We start from the raw sequence: 20,844 nt of genomic DNA on the forward strand, positions 1-20,844 counted from the left end.
TGGTAAAATCATCTCAACTCGCACGTTTTCACCTACAATAAAATCATTTGAATTCGCATATTTTTATCTACTTGGATGATTCAAAATTTCAAAAGACTCTATTTTTTTTTAATAATAGTACATGTTAATAATTAGAGGAGTAACAATTTTTTACAATTACTTTTTATAAAAGTATACTTCATCCGTTTCTTTCTTATTAGATTCAATGAGTAACCATTAATGTATATGGTCTATATTATAGATCAACACATTGATTATTTTAAAAGTGAATTTTCACTTATAGTAGGTAATGAAGGGAGTACGTTAGAAAAATAAGAATTTTTAGTACTCGTGTGTTTCCAACGATATGTCTTATTTTTATGCATGTGTGCCAAAATAAGAAAAGAAAAAAAATACAAAAGAATAGATGAAAACATGTGACACACGAAACATAGTAAGTAATTATATTTTGATAAAATAATAGAATATTACAAAATTTTATGCAATCTAAATATAATAAGTTTTTTAATAAATAATTGATACATAAATGTAATAGGAGTTTTGTAAAAATAAAATAAGCGGGGTTAAAATTTACCATACAATCACTTTGTATTTCTATCATATATAATAGTCATTCTTACATGACATGCATGATTTAAAGAGTCATATTTAATACATGAAGAAACAAATGAAAGAAATATTATTCTTTACAAGATATATTGATGGGTACGTATATAGTTATTGGTGCTATTTAAATGAAAATAATATTATGGCAGCAATTTTCATTAATAGGTTTTTTTTGACAAAAATATATATATATTTTTTTTAACATGTTATAAATGTAAATTTTTTACTTTCATGTGATTAATTCGATCGAAGAACCTATTGAATATTTAAGATGAGTTCTCTCGTCCTAACTGAATTATCTCCATGCGCAAAATCATGCATATATCAAACTCCTAATTATTTGGTTAAAGATACCTTTTATTTTTGTATCAGGTAGTAAAGTCGCTAGAAATTCTACCTTTTAATAAGGTGAATAAGTGGAATGTTCGGGGTTCGAACTTCGACTTCTATATATAAAATATGATGTCCATATCAACCGATCAAATAAGCTCACAATGACAAATAGTTCGAATTTTTAAAACTATGAGTATTCATGGATAGATTAAGATTGTGACTCGCAAGTCGGATAACAACCTGGTTTGCTTGCCTATAAATACGATAAGATTTATAATGTTTTATACATGCATAAAAATCATTAAAAAGAATTAAGATTTTAAAGTTAATCAAACAAATGTAGTTTTAGGAGATATTAAAATTAAATTGCATGCAGCATTTTTTATATGAGCCAAAATAACAAAAAAAATTAAGTACTTATTTTATTTATGGAGACGAAAAATATATTGAATCTAACTTTTAAAGATGAAAAGCGTGTATTAGGGTCAAAATCATTTAACAAAACTTTCAGATTTTTTATATTAATGAGGGAAGATTTGGTGACATAGATTGGTTGCCTAATAATCATAGCTTTTAAAAATGCAAGATTCTTATGGTTGCAGGATTTGATTGTTTGCAAGCTCTTTTTATCCATTCGTCAAAACAAAATAAGATTTCTATATCTAGCAGTTAATATAGACATACGGGATTCTACCAAAAAAACAAAAAAATATAGACATACGGAAAGTGATCGAATTACATCGGTGTAACATTTGATGCTCAATAACGTTTTAACGAATATAAATTTTACAAAATCCATCGTTTGATTGAAAACTTATATCGTATAGATCATCTATGTTAAATTTAACAAGAATTTAAAATAGTTTGATATGTTATTGAAATATATTAAGATTGACGGTATTCAATAAAAACGCATAAATCATTAATCTTGATCAGTCTCAATAACATAACAAACGATTTTAGATTTTTATAAAATTTAACATGAATGATCTATACGATATAAGTTTTCAATCCAACGGTGGATTTTGTAAAATTTATATTCGTTAAAGCGTTATTGAGCGGTGTAACATTACTCAAATATTACATCGGTGTAATTTGATCATTCCCCCTGGACATATATCTCTAATTTATATATAATTTTTTTTTTTAATTTTCTATGTAATTAAATACATTCATATCCTTCAATTCACTCAAATAATTGAAATCATTTTTTTCTTTTTTCAATAGTCTAGTAGTTGGACGTACACACACTATAAGTACAAAAAGTATAAAAAAAATGGAGAATCTAAGGTTCTAATAACCTCTCGACACCTTCAATATTAAAGAGAATAAAAACTTTGTACCAATGATATGGTATCTCAAAAGAAAGAAAAAAACAAAAGAGAATCTATAAATAAAAAAAAAACAAAAAAACAAAAGAGAATCTATAAAAAAAATATATCTATATGTGAAAGATGAAATTTCTGAAATTTCAAATTTTTAACTTTTTTTATATCCTCTTTGAGAAAAAAAAACTAAAATGTATAAAAAATTCAAATGTAATAGGTTTAAAAAAATACAAACTTATTTTAAAAATGTATAAAAAAAATGCTATCTTGGTAATATTGAATTTTTTATACATTCTAATATATTGAGGATATAAATTATTCCCATATTGAGGATATAAATAATTCAATATTGCCTAGATACAATTTTTATTTTCTTCAAATAACTAATTCTAATATAAAATTTTATTTGGATCTATTATATGTTGAGTCAACATGATAATATTCGAACCTATCTCTTCATACTCTTTTATTATGGTGCATTTGATTTGTATAAAAACATAAACTAGAGAAAATAAAATAAGACAGAACATTATAGGACAAACACTTAAAGGATTAAACAAATTTTGTTTTTTACGATGTTTAATAGAAAAAAAATTATTTTTACTTTTTTAATCAACTTATATAGAGGATAAAAAGTTGTCGTGTGATTAAATAAAAAATAAGAATTTTAGGTTTTTGTCTAGTCTTTAGGCCGATAATTTGTCAAACATGAAACAAATGAAGTTGTCTTATTTGGTCTATTATTTTTTTTTAGTAGATGAAACACACCTTGTTAAAATTATATCACAAAGGGAAAATTGGGTTACAACTTATAAGCCAATAGGATAAGAACAACAATATATATATTTAGACCCACTTTTATAAGAAAACTAATATATATAAAAATCAAAACTAAAAATAGAAAGTTAATTAAGAGTTATTTCTGAATTTTTTTATATTAAAAAAAAAACTTAAATGTCTACCAAAAAAAAAAACTTAAATGTTCAAAAAATTCAAATGTGATAGGTTCAAATCTTTTATTTAAAAAAACATCTTAAAAAGGATTGATATCATTAATAGGTATTGGTATTTATTATTTGATTTATCTCAAATATATGAGATGATCAAGTGTACGGACGCAACAAAAATATAATAGGATAGAAATTTATCATGTTTTTATTATTCATATCTTTTATTTATTTATTTTGGTACATATTCATATCTTTTATTCTATTACTCTCTATGGTGTACCATCACACTGTTTCTCGTTATCAACTATACTCTCTCCGTTCCAAAATATAAACAAAAATGATTTAATGAAATTGATGTATTTGGTCAAAGATTTGGACAAAATACATTCACATTTGTTGACCAACTTTTACTTATATTTTGGGACGGATGGAGTATATAATTTTTTGTTTGTCAAAAAAAAAAATAACTATATTAATTTTGTTACTCTAAAAGATAAAATATCTTTTATTACTCTGGATGGTGTACCATCACACCGGTTATCGCTATCATATATTGATTTTTTTTTTTACTTAATTAAAGACATAAAATAAAATAATTATTTATTTATTTTATAATTTCATTCAAGATTTTATTTAAAATATAATGGTTTTAGATAAACTTATAGAAAATAAAATGCATATGATTTTTTTTATAGGTCAACGCATATGCATTTTTTTTGTTGATAATAAATGGATATGAATCTTAATTATTATGAGTCAAAATGTAATGTATTTTTTTTCGGGTACATTGTAATATAATATTAATAAATGTTAATCCTCTAATTAAAAAATTATGTTATATATTTTAATATTTACTTATTATAGAAGATGAGAAAGAATATAAAGAATTTAGATTTTCACTTTTAAAATAAAAAAGAGAAAAACAATGTAATTACTTAGTCAAAAAAGCTATTTAGTCAAAAAGAAAAAATTGCAATATCCGATTCAAAAAAGAAAAAAGATTAAAATATTCTCTTTTTTGATGATAAGACTAAAATATTCTCTAATAATTAATTTAAATATAATAAAATATTAAATTACATAATCCCCGGCCGATGCGTATGGAGAAGTATTTGTTGGGAGATGTCAACCCCTTAAATGAATCTCAGTTATCTCGAGAGGATTAGTCTCTGTAGTTGCATGCAGAGGATACCTTTTGTTTACCAAAAAAAAATAAATTAAATTACAGAATCCAAAAAACAAAAAAATTATCTTTAGTCATTGTCAAAAAAAATAAATTATTTTTAGTCAACTAAATAAATAAATTTGGTCAAAAATAAATTAATTAATTAATTTGGTCAAAAAAATTTGTCAATAAAAAATTTTTGGTCAAAAATAAATAAATAGCCAAAAAAAATAAATAATAAATTATTGCAATAATTGGCTTAGAAAATCCATAAAAATTTGCTTTATTTATGGAGAAAAGAAAGCACACAAGTGAGTGAGAAAAACATTTCCGAGAAAAGTTACAAAGGTAAGAAAGATTCTTATGATAAATACTTGGATTTCCTTAACTTTCAAAAACTCGATCTCTCATAGTCAAGATTTGTTTTATTTTTTTAACATTCAAAATGGTATGAGAAAATCCCGGTTTACTACTTACGTTAAGATACTCTTTTTCATTACACACACCTTTGTTATAGCCGTATAATTTTCTTCTATACTATTAATACTATACTATACTATACGAGATTTTGTTTCCATATACTACACTATCTTTTATTTTTAATGACTATTTTTTGTTACTTCTTTTAGATTATATTCTATGATCCTTCATATGTTTATTTTGGATTTCTTATTAAATTCTCTTAATCTCTCAATTGTGTATAAATACATGTAGATTGGATTTCGATGAATGTCACACCCATCACAAAGTGAAGAAAGAAAAAAATTATCATAATTCATAATCTATATGAACATGTGTAGCAATAGCGGTAGTACTAGTGGTTGCGGATGTGGAAGCGGTGGAGGTCATGGTGGTAATGGTAACGGTAATAATAACGGTGTTAGTATGTGGAGTTCGAGTTTGAAGAAACAACAGCAACAACAACAACAGCAACAACAAAAACGTCCTAGGATTCCGAAAAGAGGCCCCGGTGTTGCTGAACTCGAGAAGATCTTGAGAGAACAAGAATCATCTATTGATGTGACAACTAATGATAGAGGAATAAATAATGAAGGATTTTCGGTTTCATCTTCGTGTTTATTTCCTCATTTTTCTTCGTCATGTTTGAAATCTCATCAACCGCTACCACCGCCACCACCACCGCCACATCCATCGCAACGGTTGAATTCGATTAATTTTCCACCAAAATTTGATAATGTAATGCCACCATCAATTGGATCTATGTATGGTAATAGTAATGGTAATACTCATTCATTAGGAAGGAATAGTGGCGGCGGCGGTGGTGGTGGATCTGGTGAACATGAACTATTTCCAAGGAATTTGAATTTTAGTTCATGTAAGTCTAAGCCAAATCTTAATGAAGCTGCTGATGGAAGCCAATCTGATTCTGGAAATTCTCCATCTAGTGATTCTAATCATGCTAATTGGAATTACCCTGCAACAATTCAAAAGAGAAACAATGGTTATCCACCACAACCTATGGTAAGGTTTTAGTCATCATTGTTATTATTATTTATATTTATATTGTGACCTAAAGTTTTAATTTATGTGTATATGAAATTTTAATTTTAATCTAATTGACTATTATATGCAGATTAATCAATTTCATGGAAATGGTGGTAATCAAGCTTCTTCAGGATCATTGTCAATTGGATTGCACAATCATATCGAGCCCCCTTCGATCCAAAATAATTCATATTACAACTATCCATCTAGGTCACAGGACGAAAATAAGGTAAATTTTCGTGCCTACTACTCCAATTTCATTTTCTATTAAGGCATTAGGGTTTTATATTTTAAATTATACTAAATTGTTAGGTTAAAATTGTTTGCTTCAGCTTCTGTCTTTGGTTAAGTATGTTTTATGTAACAAATTTTGATACTTAGCTAATATTAAGTTGTTTTAAAAAAAAATGTACTTTTAGTACCGCTTAGATCTAGCTCAAGTGCTTAATATGCAGGACGTGTACCTTAGATACCGAGTTCAATTTTTTTTTTTTGTTGATTTAGTACCGAGTTCAATTCTTAATTATAAAATGAAAAAATACTTTTAGTTGTCAACTTTGTGTTTGGTGATTGATGGTTCTAAGCCTATAATTGATTGATATCTTACCTTAAGATTTTTTTTCAAAATAAATATTTGACAAAGTTGCAAATAATTTTAGTACAAAACCATTCAACATGAATACTTGAATTTTAAGAGATCTAGAAAGCAATTGACATTCAGAAATTTATTGGTCACCATAGCATGAAACTCACTTGTATATGTAACAAACATGATGTGACTTAGCGCATAATTTATCTGAAGAATGACTCACTTTTATGTTTATTGCTAATTTTTTTGTGTCATAGATGGTTGGCATGAAGCGATCTCATTCTTCAACTTTGAACAACGGTCCAATTGAACCATCATCTTTGAACAACGGTCTGATTGAACCGTCAGATTTTCAAGTTATTCCAAGTTTTTCTAACCTCAATAGACCACAACAATCATCAAGAAATGACAATCATGGTGTGAGTAGTTACAATCTCCCCACAAATGAGTGTTACAGGTAAAAATAATTATAAATTAGTAAATTTTTGTTGTCGCTATCTTTTGCCTTCTTAGCTGCAATTGTTTGCTATGTAGTACCGACATTTAGATCGAAAGTATGTTCGGTTTTTTACTCAAACACTTTTATTTTCTCAAATTATTAGTAGTGTTGGTGTGAGTGTCAATGTTGTATCTGATATCTGTGTCTCTATAAGTGATTCATAGTTTGTTTGTTGTGTTACTAAGTTTTCTTCATGTATTTTTCAGAGATGCCAGATGGGGTAGCACTTTGGAGCTTAGTAGCAAAAGGTTCAATTCTGAGAATGGTGCTTGCTCTGGTCATGCAAATTTCCCACCATTTGTTGCTCCTGAAGTTCCACCACCCCCTATGCATTTGTTTCAAAATGTTCATCCCAAGGGGAATATGTTCCCTTGCCAAGCCATTGAAGTAAGTTGAAACAAAACTATTTTGGAATTACCAATGTTTTTTGTTTTCGCTAGCTTACCATGTAGTGTCGATATTTCTTATTGAAGGTGTGTCAGATGTCTCACATGTGTGGACGTGACAATGTCATCTCTGTGTTTGTGTTAGTACTTCATAGACTGATATCTTTGTTTAATTTCTTGCTTTTTAATTTTGTAGGATAAAATAGAGAGTTCATACCAACGTTCGGAATCAAGTGAACAAGATCGTAAACGTTTCTTCAACTTCTTAGAAGTGAAGGGCCAAGAAGGGGTGACAGAAGAAACAAGTGGATCAAATCATGGAGGACGTGAAGGAGGAAGAGGAGGAGGTGGTGGCCTTGATCTTAGCTTGAAGCTCTGAGTTTGAAAGTTTTCACTAGAACTATATTTCTTAAAGTATGTTTTAATTTAGTTTTATACATTGGAGACATAATGTTTAGCAACAAATGAGGAACATGATTATGTTATTTTAGTGTTGGTTGGTTGAACCAGAAAATTAATTTATTTGGATTGTTATTTACTTTGTGGGGATTTTTTATTTATTTTTTCAATCATTAAGGTTTTTTAATGTTGAGTAGGGGCACTAATGTTTAAGACCTTTAATTTGGTTATACTGTAATCCTAGACTCCGAGTCACTCTAAATTTTTCTATTGTAATATTAATTTCATAATTTGATGTTACTCTTATTTTAGATATGTTTGGCAAGGTGAAGAAGAGTGCTTAATGTATTCTTATTTGATGAAAGGAGAAGTACTTGATAGAGAAAATTATGTTTCTAGTTTATAACTTTTATGAGATGTTAATTTAAGCATAAATTGAGTTTATAATTTCCGAAATGATTTTTTAACACAAAACAACAACACAAACATGACACAAATCATAATATATACAGTCTGCACAATACGGTGTGAATACTGTGTCGGTTCTTTTTGTGTTAAAATAACACCTCTTTTATATTTTATGATTTTTTTTCTCCCATTTTTACAATTGCTATTAAGTCTACCCTGCCAATTCGAAATAAAATCATCCCTTATAGCTTGAGGCAATTCATTCCAAATGATAAGCTCATCTAAACTGAGACCTAAGTTGGCAAGGTCATCTACACAACTCAAGTGTTGCCCTCTATAGATGTGGAAAACTATAAATGAGTTTGAGGAGATCCAACCAATAACACTTTCTTATTGTGATTCATGACCCCTTTGCTTAATTAGTTTTTTTACTGTGGATGTTGTGGGAGTGGCCTTTTGGCAAAGCAATTTTTATTTTTGTTTTGTTTTTCTTACTTCTCCATATAAAATAGGGATTTAAATACATTTTTGTTCCATATTTTCAATATATATATATATATATATATATATATATATATATATATATATATATATATATATATATATATATATATATATATATATATATATATATATATATATATAAAAGTTTGGTCCTCCATTTTTAAAACAATGTTTTAATTTGTTATTCATTTTTTTTCTTCAGAGTTTCAATCTTCGTCTCGTTTTTATAATGCATTCTATTTATTTATTTATGATGTGACAACTCTTATTAGAGTATATCAAATGAGAATATCTGAATTTTTAACTGAAAATAATATCTAAGTGAGTTTCATAAAAAGATGAACTTGTTTCTTTTTATTTTTTCCTCTCTATGGGAGGAATTTGACTTGGCAAAGTGAGTAGCTTAACTAAGGTACACTATTATCATTAATGTTTGGTTGCATGATAATATATCCTATCATTATTAATATAAGTTACCTTATTTTTTTCACCATTGAAGCAAAGTGTGTATGATTTGCATAAATATGTAGGACCACATAAAAAATAAGTAGTGTATAAAAAAACTCAAAGTAGGTTCCTTAAAAAAACTAATGGTTGTTGTCACATCGTAAATGAATAAGGCAGATAAAAAAAAATAAAGGATCAAAACTTCATTTTTATGAAAACGATGAACTAAAAGTGCATTTAAGTTCTATTATTTGTTTTTATCATGATATAGGCAAAATTACACTACAGGTCCTTTATCTTATTTTTTTGTAACACTTTGGTCCTTTATCTTTTTTTTGTAACACTTTGGTCCTTGATCTTTTATTTGTAACACTTTAGTCCTTTATTTTTTTTATTTGTAACACTTTAGTCCCTTTTTTTGTAACAGTTTGGTCCTTTATCTTTTTTTATTTGTAACACTTTGGTCCTTTATTTTTTATAAATAAATAAGATAAGGACCAAAGTGTTACAAAAAAAAAAAGATAAAGGATCAAATTGTTACAAAAAAAAAAGATAAAGGACCAAATTGTTACAAAAAAATAAGATAAATGACCTGTAGTGTAATTTTGCCCATGATATATCTACAACGTCTCTACTGTAATTAGTGATAACTAATTTTCATCAGAAACCTGTGATACACAAAAGATGAGTTTTTTCCTCCCAATCGAATTGTTTTTACTTTATACGTATGACTCAATAATTGAATGTCTGACCATTTGCTTAAGAGTCTAAAATATTTACCATTTAGAGTTAGACATATTGATTATTGATTCTATTATCCTGTTTTAACTAATAAAAAAAACAAATCTTTGTAGCAAAACAACATTTTTTGTTATGATTGTACCAACAAAACCTCTGTCAATACAAATGTGTATTATTGATCTATTTTTTTCCTGTTTACATCAAGTTTTTAGTTATTTTATTTTTTTACAATAGTTACCATTGTTTTTCTATCTCGAGATTTAACGACACAAATAGAATAATTATGTCATTTTTTTTGAACGGGAACTTTTGAGGTAAAAAATTGGTCTTTGAATATGGAATTTCATCATATATTTTAATAATATTTTTGTCCTTGCTTTTCAAAAGGGCCACATCAATTAATATTATATAACATATTACTTCATGAATTATGAAGTTTCTCTTTTGTCAATTCTTCTTTTTCCTCTTATTTACTTTTAATTGTGTCCCACAACGGTTGAAGCACCAACAATCTTTTATATTATTGATTGTAGAACAAATAAAATAAATCGGGTAATAAACAAAATAAAAATTATTATTGGATAATTACTTTCTTTCTTTTTTTAAAAAAGTTAATATTAGTTTTAAGAATAAACGATAAAAACCATGCTATTACTAGATTATCACTTTTGAAATATATTGTTTTTTAGAATATAGTAAGCTAGAAGGAAAAATACATAGTACTAACAAAATTCTAACCCAAAAATATCAAAAGAAAAAATTAAAATGAAAGTGTACTTACATTTTTCTAACTTGTGCAATTTTGCATATGTGATGTGAGTTTATTTTTTTATTAATAATTACTTTTGTTTTCTTACTAAATTTGAAATAAGGCTCTCTAAAATGAACAATATCAACCATTGTTAACAAATTTGTTCAGTTTAGGGTATCAAAACCCTTCTATATGTCAGAAAAATAGATATTGCAAAGGAGTGAATTATTAGAATAAATATTACTTTTTTTTATAAATAATTATGGAATGATAAAAGAAAAAATATTAATCAAATGTGACACTAATAATCATTTTACGATTTTCTCTGAAGGGTTTTTTTTTTTGAAGAAACTAAATTAGCTCATCTAAATTGGCACCGGAAAAAGAAAAATAAAAAAATTAAACATAGAATAAATAGAAAAGGAGTAATTAATAAGTAAAAGAAGAAGATAAATAATGAAGCTTCTCATGCTCAAAAGGTTAAAAGATAAATATAAAAATTGACAAACTATAATATAAAGCCTTTTTAAATTGTTTGCCTAGCTAAAGCCTCAAAATCTCTGCTTGAATTATTTGATCTCACTTTGATTGGTATTTATAGTCATGTTACCACACCTTTTTGTTTTTTTTTTTTTTGTCAATGCAAGTTGTATGCTATTTCGATTTATGTATGAGCATCCCTACTATGTTATCAAACTTTTTTTATGTACGTGTATTATGTGTGTTTGATAAATATATCAAAATATTGTCATCTACTTTATATGTTTGATGGTTAAATATTAAAATATTATTTACTCCGTCCCAAATTTTTTGTTCTTTTAGAATTTTGTACATAAATTAAGAAGTAATAAATATTGATAAGTTAAGCAATTTTTACTCTTACTTTATCAAAAAAAAAAAGAAAAATTCATTTAATGGATGTTTTTAGTTTTTATAAGCGTGTATAAAGAGTAAAACATAACATAACAAATGAATTTGTAGTTGTTGCTAAATTCCTTAATTAAATTAATTTGCCATTCTTATAATGGTTACGATGGTAATAGATGAGACGGGTTAAACTTTAAATAAACAGTTATAACATGTTCAAATAAATTCAAAGTGTAAATCTTATTCTTAACTGTTATAAGCTTATTTTTAGGTCTGTCATGATCTTTTTGGATGTTGAGTATGATCGCATATTAATATCTTTAAATAAGTAATAAATAATTGAAAATACTTTAAATCAACAAAAGATACACAAATAAAGTTAATAGACTAATTCAAAAAAGTAAATCGTATGCAAAATGTAAAATTCATTGATACTTTAGAAAGAACAATTATTATTGTGATCGAAATCAAATGGTTCATCCAACAACTGAGCTTGTTAGCTAAGAACAAAAGGGAATGAATAATGTATCATGTATTCTCATTTATACAACAACTTTCAAAATATATGGACTACTAAAATATGCTTTATATAACGTTAAGTTAGTTCGGATTAAAAGGAGCATGAGTCAGAAAGAGCATAACGTGTAGGAAGTAATTACAACAAACAATACAACACACAAAAGAGGGGGAGAAAATAAGAGAAAATGTGATTCACCATACCATAGCAGCTTTGTGTAGACTCATAGTATATTCTGTTATATACACTGATAGTAAAGAATTTTTTTCAGTGTTTCCATATTGCGAATCTCAGCTATTCCTTGTAAGTAGACTTTTTTTTGTTTGACAGGGGTCCTTGTAATTAGACTTACATCAACCGCACCAAATTTCTTTCCATAAATTACACAAGAGTAATGGAAAGTTTCTATCTTAATACCCGCATCACTGGTTAATCTGCTCTACCCAAACTGTGACTTTATATGTTACAAAGGCAATCAATGAAGAAGATTAGGTTGTTGTAGCTGGTAGAAGTGAGGAGCAGCCTCCAATAGCCATGAAGGATCTATTGTCATCACATTACGCATATATTTCCGATCAGTTGATACTAGAGAATTGAAAATAACCCACTTTGGATTTACTCTGCAAAGGAACATAACGATTAGTTGACTTAAGCTACGGAGACCGTCATCAATCCAAGTTTTTCATCATGATCACCGTAACAAAGGGACAAAGAGAAGAGACTACAGGATTTCTTATATATCCATATTAGTTATTAATCTTCTAAAGCAGTAATTAATATTGCAATAAACCAGCACATAATATATAAAATTTACACAAACTCGGTTCTTTTAACTACCTGAATAGCACTGATGATGGGTGAATATATACTTCTTCTGACCCTCTTAACGTCTTGTACATCCCATCATGACTGTATGGCTTTAAAAAAGGTACAGAAACAGATAAATATAGGTGACGTTAAATTATTTTGTTTGCCACAGCATTAATGTAAAAAAGTTTAATATAAAATAATGAATCAAAAAGAAAATACAGCATCCTAGTATCTCAGGAATAACTCACCTCAAGACGACATGCATTAGCAAAAAAGCCAGCAGTAACTGCTTTTTTAACAACCTGAAAAGGTGTAGCGTTTAAATATAGTTAAATCGCCTTAGAAACCAAGGAGCTGATAATGTGAACAAATGGTAGTGTGAAAAGCCGGAGAATGGCAGTGCCACTATCAGTAAACAATAAAAACTAGACCGTAATAGCATACACCAAATAAAAATAAGAAGATTGCATGCATTTTCTAGAAGCGCTTTTTCTAAATTGGGAAGAGTGTCTGAAAAACCAACCTGCATATCACTTTCGCAAGATTTTAAGACTAAGCCTATCCTCTGTGCAACTCTTTTGAGTTGTTCTCTAACTTCAACAACCTTTTTCTATGCAATTTAAAAACCAATGTCAACATGAATTGGTGAAAATTGAACTGAAAAGAACAAATTGAAATTGCTACAGTGTGCATAATTGCTGAATACATACACACCATGGCATGGTAGTTAACAAAGTTCTTGTGACACCACTGTGACGATTTACGAGACTGATGAAAACCCTTGTATACATTAAGAAATGTTACATGGTCACCCTGTATAAATTATTAAAAGATCAAATTAAATTATTAAAAAAACAGTTCATACAACACATTGCTATAGAAAAACACTTGTACTACACATTAAAATTTTGACAAAGGAATAATGCAGAGGAAGTTACAGGTATAAATGGAGAAAGTGAGTGACATTGTGTGTGAGAGAGGAGAGTGAAAACAGAAAAATTAACCTAAAGTACCTCGGCAGCGGCAAATCTCAATTTTGCTTCATCTGATTCCTTTTGTATCCCTCTCGCTGATATCCAGATAGACTGTATGCATAGATAAATTGAAACTGAGATCAACTGCTCTATTAATACTTTAACGTTCAGCTATGTTTCTTAGATGTTGTCCAGATATATTTCATTTTACATTCCCATCCACAGCATGACAACTTAAAACTTCTTTCAAAACAAAATTAGTCATGACTAGAGCAAAAATCTTTACTTGAACGGAAAGAGCCGCAGCAATTGTGATTATCTCCTCTGAACATCCAAGTTGGCTGGAAGCTATTATCATTTTGGAGATCATAGGGTCCTGGAAAGAAATCATGTTACATTAAACAGACATTAACAAAGTTGTAAGACATTAGCATTTGTGGCAACCCATGTTGGTAGAATGGTAACACTTTATACAGTAAGACTAATTCACAGAGTATACTAACTAACAAGAAAGCAAGAGTGGAAGCTCATAATAAACCTACATACAACTTGCTTCTATTCATTAAATAAAATATGAAGAAACATAAAACAGTTAAAGAAAACAATTGAGAGCAAAGAAAACAATGTAATATATACTAGAGCCACAATCATTGTCAATTATTTTTATCTGTGGCTGGAAAGATCTGGAGTGTCTTAGATTAGGGAGAAAAAACTATTTAATGGCAGCCACAAATTTAATAAAATAATGCTAGTTCACTTTGAGACTCTACAACTGGTTTCCTAATATTTAAAGGAAGACATCCTAAAACACATATATAATTGTTTTGAAGTCATTAATGCTCAGTTCTTTACTCTTTTGTACTGTTATTCTTTGTTCTATCTGCTATATGTCTTGTGTACTTAGAATAACACAGTCCCCACAGTGAACAAAACAATTCTTCAGTATTCTACAAATAAAAACGAAGTATTCAACAAATGAATGAAAACAGGATTTTAGTGGTATCCAAAACATACAAGTGGAATTTCTGCAACTTGGAATCCAGTTGGTGAAGTAAGCTTGGCATCATCATCCAAGATCCCAAGTGAGTAGAGAACTTCCAGTGCTCGGATCATTGCTTCAGGTGATGGAGATGCTGGCCAGTCAAAGCCCAATATATTATCAATCCCCAAAGCTTTTAACTGGAAATCATCAAAAAAAGGTATTAAGTAATTAAATTTAGGATCAACCACAAAACTTACCTATAATACACACACCAAAGCACACTCTAATCGAGTGAAAGTACTCTGGTAATAGCACTCAAATGGGATTATATCAATCATATATATCAGAAAAGGAAGAGTTGGCAATTGGACAACGCATCTCGTTGAACACAATACTATCTTTATTAATTAGAATAAAAGGAGAAATTTAATTAGAAAAGTGATAGACAACCATGAAGCAGAGGCTAAAGGATGCAAAAAATAGTGTAGTTTCAAATTAAACTTCATCTTTTTCTATCTCCAGTTAATCTTAATGATTTTTCATCAAAATATTACCATAAGAGGGGTAGATACACTTTTAATTACAATCTTTGAAATTTGAACAAATTCATGATAAATCTTATATCACTGATGCAACGAATCAGTAATCATCATTTGCATTGATCAGAAAAATACGAGTCGAAGCACAATGTGACTGGAGAAAAGTAAATGACCAGTGATATTGATGCCAGAAAAAGCTAGTCTACAAAAATCAGTTGCTCTGAAATTATTTCACAAAAATTACAGACCTGGATTACACAGGAGACTAGATTTGATCTCTGTATCTCTGGAATTCCCTCGTTAGACATGTGGTTAAGAAAATATTCTTCTGTATATAGCCTGGTTGCAGTCATGTGCACAATGAATGTTAAGATAATTGTCGCTATTAGCATCATGACAAAATACCAATTGTAATTTCAACATCAATTCCTCCCACATTATTAGTTTATACACATTTATATAGAGGGTAAGGCTTCAGAGTGAACTAATCAGTTCTTATAGAATATTCTTTAAAGTATCTAAATGTTTCATGTAAATGTTTTTTCTATAAGGTATTCGGTGTGAAATAAACACTTTCTATATATAGAGCAAAGCAAAAGCATTTCCTTTTGTTGAAAGTGTTATCATATATTCAGGCCTTTGCAAAGGATTTTGACAAATATGTCAATATAGATAGAAATTTATAGATTAACAATGGAACTTTCTTCCATGAGTTAGTTGGAAGAAAAACCCTGATCAACAAAATGTTTCCAAACCAGGTAAAGGAATCTACTTTCAGTCACCTGTAACATTTTCCTGGTCGAACTCGTCCAGCCCTACCAGCTCTTTGTTTAGCAGAAGCCCTAGAAATTGGAGCCACAACCAGATTTTCAATATCAGAGATCTGTTACAAAAGAGAGCAGAAAATTACACTTAGTGATATCAAGATGACTGAGAAAGCAAGATAAAACGAGTAGAGAAGGGAAGACTTCTTAAAAATAATATTACTAGCAAGAAATTTAGAATAAATCAAAATTTAGTGGACAAATTAATATAAACTGAATATTAGGGAATGCAAACAAATTTTTATTTAGAATTCAAAAGTGTCTCATAATTAGAAAACTTTCATCCATATACATAATTAGAAAACTTTCATCCATATACATTGAAATTTTTAAGGTTTTAAATCCTTCATGAATCAACAGTGGATTGTTTAAATATGCCTTATGGAAAATTTACAAAGTAGAAGCACGTAAATGGAAAATTTACGAAGTACAAGCACATAAGTGAAAAGTGAGTACAACCCGTAAGTGTTCGATGAAACATACATAGGACCACAGATAAAATTGAATGCAAGCATAAATAGAAGGTTGGGGGTAATAATCCATTAGGCATGTGCTTTTATAGATTACTGTTTTGAACTTTATAGAATGAAATATGAAAAAAATGACATTTATAAACAACAACAGGACAAAATCATTATTGGCCCATTACTATATATATATTCTTAATAGAAACAACAGAATTGAAATACCGGATTGTAGAACCGCTGTTTTGAGAATCCACTGTCAACAACATAGACAATACCCTGCACAATTAGAAAAATAAGAATATACACTTTGTTGTCTCTAATTAAGGTCAGACATATTGTAGAAGAGATGTTACCTCCAACGTGAGTGATGTTTCTGCTATATTGGTAGAAATTACTACTTTCCTCTTTCCTCTAGCAGTTGGAGTGAACACTAATTCCTAACAGAAAGTAAAAAAATGTATCAACTATCAATACATTCAGAAATTTAATTAATTAAATAATACCAACAAATGTTTTAAAAGTAAATCCATAGATGTATTTCTAACTTGATCAGCACGTGGGAGTCCTGAATAGAGAGGCAAAACAACCAATCCTGAAACAAAAGAAAATTCCATGTATTAAAGGAGTATGTGATTGACAAGCCAAATTATGTGCAAAATATGAAAATCTTTTTCAAAATTTTTGGTTTAGTACAACAAAAGTTCTATACTTAGGTTGCTCATTTATTTTTAGTAGTAAGTAGTTGTGGAGATAAAAAATTCTATACTTATGTTGCCCAAATAAGAACTGTTTTGTGGGTATACCTGAAGAGCGCTTTCTATTAGTTTGAATTTCTTCATTGAATAAATGAACAGCAGCATCAATATCATCTTGACCAGTAAGGAATACTAGAACATCTCCAGTGGATTCCTATTGGACAAATAGCATAGATCAAAATCACCATTACATTCCATTTCATATTTGTTGGAACTATCAATATGAATCCGACTTTCTGCTTATATCAACAGCAGAAATGCTTGATGCCTCAAATATAGAACAAATAGGCTAAATTTTCCAATCTCAGTGAAGGTAAAATACCCGCTCATGGATCAAGAGTACTGTTGAAACAGCAGCCTGAACATAGTCTTGGACAGGTTCCTCAGCAAAATTAATTTGTACATTGAAGCCTCTTCCCTGAAAATTATAAAGCAAACGTTATTTGCATGTTGAATACTTTAACCTATAAAGCACAAAGGCATAGTGATTCCACAATTAATTTACCTCCAAATGATAATGGTGTTCAGGTTCTATGAAATGACGTTTTATTTTTGAAAAGCAATATTATTATATTAAACAGAAGAAAAGAAATGCAACAGGATTGGGGAATACTCAAATTGAAAAAATAAATTAAGTAAACAAGGAAGCTGAAAAATATAGTAGCAGCTTCCATTTGTAAATCAGATACGCCCTTGGATAACCATGGGCTGAGAGCTATAGAGAAACTGATACATTAACCTTGTCAGAAAGAAAATTTGGGAGCAAGGTAGATTAAGTTAACCTTCAATTTGCACGTGTTTTACTTAAAATAAATGCACTTAGAGAAACAGAGGACATGCAAGCATGAGTTGCACATCCAAAAGTAGTACCTCCACTGATAAGATTGCAGGTTCAACTTTTAGTCCATTCTCCTCATTTTCAGGTTCTCGGCGTTTTTTTCTGTTAAACGACACACATTTTTTAACATACAACAATTAAAACATAAGTATTCGGGACAAAAAACAGGAACAAGACTTTCAACTTCATATAATTCAGTAATACTTTCAGACTAAGTAGCATATATTAACAGGTATGGTACATAATCCCAATGGATAAATAAACATAGCTTGGATTGGAAATGAATACGAAAGAGTTACACTGAACAAATGAGAAAAGTAACAAACAAACTAGACTGAATATCACATCATTAAAGCTTTAGTATGAGAAAAATTAAGCATGCCTTTGGACTGCTATGCTAGAGACAATATGTCATTTGTTGCTTATATATTTTAGGTGCTTAAATATGAACTAGCCGATCAGATACTTGTACAAAAATGTGACATGAAAATGAAAATCTGAACAACTGAAACAAAGCAAAATCGAAAGAAAACCTTGGGCGAAAGAAGTCAGCCATTGATTTTGCTTCAATAGTAGCAGATGCAATAATTAATCGCAACTCTGGTCGACGTCGTTGGATCTATAAAAGTAACAAACAGAAAAGATATGAACTAAAAGATTCATGAATTGTGCAGAAAATAAATAAGATGGCAGACCAACTGTTAGTTAATTACCCAAATAAAAATTATCACATTGCGTTACCATAAATATATCTTGCAGATTGTTTCTATACCTTTTTCAATAGTCCAAGTAAGATGTCAGTTGAAATGGACCTTTCGTGAGCTTCATCCACCATTATAGCACTGTAACAAACAAGTATTTAAGCACGTTCAGGTTTGAGTTCTGGAGAGTAAAATGGAACAGCACCACTTTCATAATTGATAAAACCAGAAAAAATTGTAACATTTGAAGTCAGTACCTATATTTTGTCAAAAGAGGGTCATTCATCATCTCCCTCAGGAGCACCCCATCGGTTACAAATTTTAAAACCGTTTCGTCCTATACTGCCAAAAACCAAAAAGTCATTAATGTGTGTGATAGATTGTGGCCATGTTTGGATAAACAACTCTATTAAGCTCTTATAGCATCAACACTTTAATGTGTAAGTTATTTCTATAACAAAAAGATAAAAAATAGTCAAATTGTTTTCAATATAAGCTATAACTATAAGTTGTTTTTCATAAACTATCATGGAGAGCTAGTAGAAAAAAGCTCAAAATAGTTAATGAACATGTCCTAAACTGTTTTCTCAAGCTCTCCAAACCAGTCTCACAAGTGCTTACTCCCTCCCGCCATAATTATAAGCAAAACTTGACTTTTCTCGTTAAATAACTGATTAGTTATTCAATGAATCTGAAAAGTGAAGTTTTGCTTATAAATTTGGCCGGAGGGAATATGTTACTAGATAAACTCATATAAGTCAATCCAAACAACTCCTATAGATATATCATCGGTAATCGACATATAAGTGAGTAATAAAATTGAAGTTGAGTCTCACTTGATTAGTGACATCTTCAAACCTAATAGTGTATCCAACTTGATCACCGAGTTTAACTCCCATCTCTTGAGCAACTCTAGAAGAAACAGCCTGTGAAATATGAAACACTACAATTGAGCAATGCAATAGCATGAAAAATGAACCAAATGAATGAAAGTGAAGATTAAGTAACCTGAACAGCGAGTCGTCGAGGTTGAGTACAAGCAATGAGTCTTCCACCGGCTGCCCAACCCGCCTCTATCAAGTACTACAGTTCAAGTGCAATTTGAATTTGAATTCGAATTTGAAGCTGAATTTGAAAATTGAAATAGTGAAAAGTGTAATAACCTGAGGGATTTGTGTGGTTTTACCGCTACCGGTTTCACCGACGATGATGGTAGTGGCGTGAGTTTCCACCAAGTAGAGAATGGCGTTGCGGTACTTGTAGACAGGTAAGCGTTGGCGTTGTTTCTCGATACTAGCGTAGCCATAACCAGAAGAAGAAGAAGAAAGTGAGTTAGAACCGGGTATGAATAGAACACCGCCTTCTTCGTCGTCTACAACCTGAGCATCAGGTTTCTCCGTCCCTGGTTTCCAGAATTGCGCCATTGTTCAATTCCGTTACCTCTCTCAGGGAAGAAAGAAGACCCCTCAGAAGAACATGTTTTTTCTCTACGCCTCCATGAATCTTTTATATAGCCCCAAATATTTCAATTTTACTATCGTTAAAAACTTCTGCTAAGGGAAACCAATTTTTTTTTAAGACAAAAAAAATTCAATATGTAGCAATATAAGTTTTTATTGAAGAACAAAAAAGTAAAATCACGGAAAAACGGACAGGAGGCTTAAAGAGAAAACATCCCCTCAGAATTCTGACGCCTCTGCTTTTTGGATCACTCTATACAGCCCAATAATCCTTTCTCACAGTTGGATTTGGCCCAAACCTTTTTTTTTATCAAGAAAAATAAAAATAAAAACATTTTTCTTTTCGTGCCCCGGATGTTCTCGCGCACCTTCAGAAATTTTAAAAATACCTTCTCGCTACTTAAGTAGTGAACTCAGAGGGCGTAAAATATGAAGGAAAAAAAATAGTTCGCATGATGCAAATCGAGTTAACTACTTAAGTAGGGAACCTTATAAATA

General features: G+C 29.4%; 2 protein-coding genes across 2 annotated transcripts; one reads left to right on the top strand and one right to left on the bottom strand.

Annotated features, from left to right (window-relative positions):
* The first annotated feature begins 5,081 nt into the window (after nt 1–5,081).
* On the top strand, nt 5,082–7,994 carry LOC123897579 (probable serine/threonine-protein kinase tsuA). Its single transcript, XM_045948279.1, has 5 exons — nt 5,082–5,864; nt 5,977–6,117; nt 6,735–6,934; nt 7,183–7,363; nt 7,559–7,994. Exons 1-5 carry the CDS (start codon nt 5,169–5,171, stop codon nt 7,739–7,741), a joined length of 1,401 nt encoding a protein of 466 aa, XP_045804235.1. The 5' UTR covers nt 5,082–5,168; the 3' UTR covers nt 7,742–7,994.
* A 3,960-nt stretch (nt 7,995–11,954) lies between these two features.
* LOC123897578 (probable pre-mRNA-splicing factor ATP-dependent RNA helicase DEAH9) lies at nt 11,955–20,451 on the bottom strand. The gene is made up of 22 exons (XM_045948278.1): nt 20,050–20,451; nt 19,895–19,969; nt 19,723–19,812; nt 19,144–19,223; nt 18,958–19,027; nt 18,719–18,804; nt 18,218–18,287; nt 17,670–17,765; nt 17,396–17,501; nt 17,138–17,184; nt 16,946–17,029; nt 16,815–16,868; nt 16,084–16,184; nt 15,550–15,640; nt 14,795–14,959; nt 14,067–14,156; nt 13,820–13,891; nt 13,521–13,619; nt 13,330–13,416; nt 13,055–13,108; nt 12,834–12,913; nt 11,955–12,616 (listed from the first exon to the last, which is right to left on the bottom strand). The coding sequence occupies exons 1-22, from the start codon at nt 20,308–20,310 to the stop codon at nt 12,472–12,474; spliced, it is 2,103 nt and encodes a 700-aa protein (XP_045804234.1). The 5' UTR covers nt 20,311–20,451; the 3' UTR covers nt 11,955–12,471.
* Nucleotides 20,452–20,844: the final 393 nt, after the last annotated feature.

The sequence above is a fragment of the Trifolium pratense genome, linkage group LG7 (assembly GCF_020283565.1).
Source record: "Trifolium pratense cultivar HEN17-A07 linkage group LG7, ARS_RC_1.1, whole genome shotgun sequence".
Classification (NCBI taxonomy): domain Eukaryota; kingdom Viridiplantae; phylum Streptophyta; class Magnoliopsida; order Fabales; family Fabaceae; genus Trifolium; species Trifolium pratense.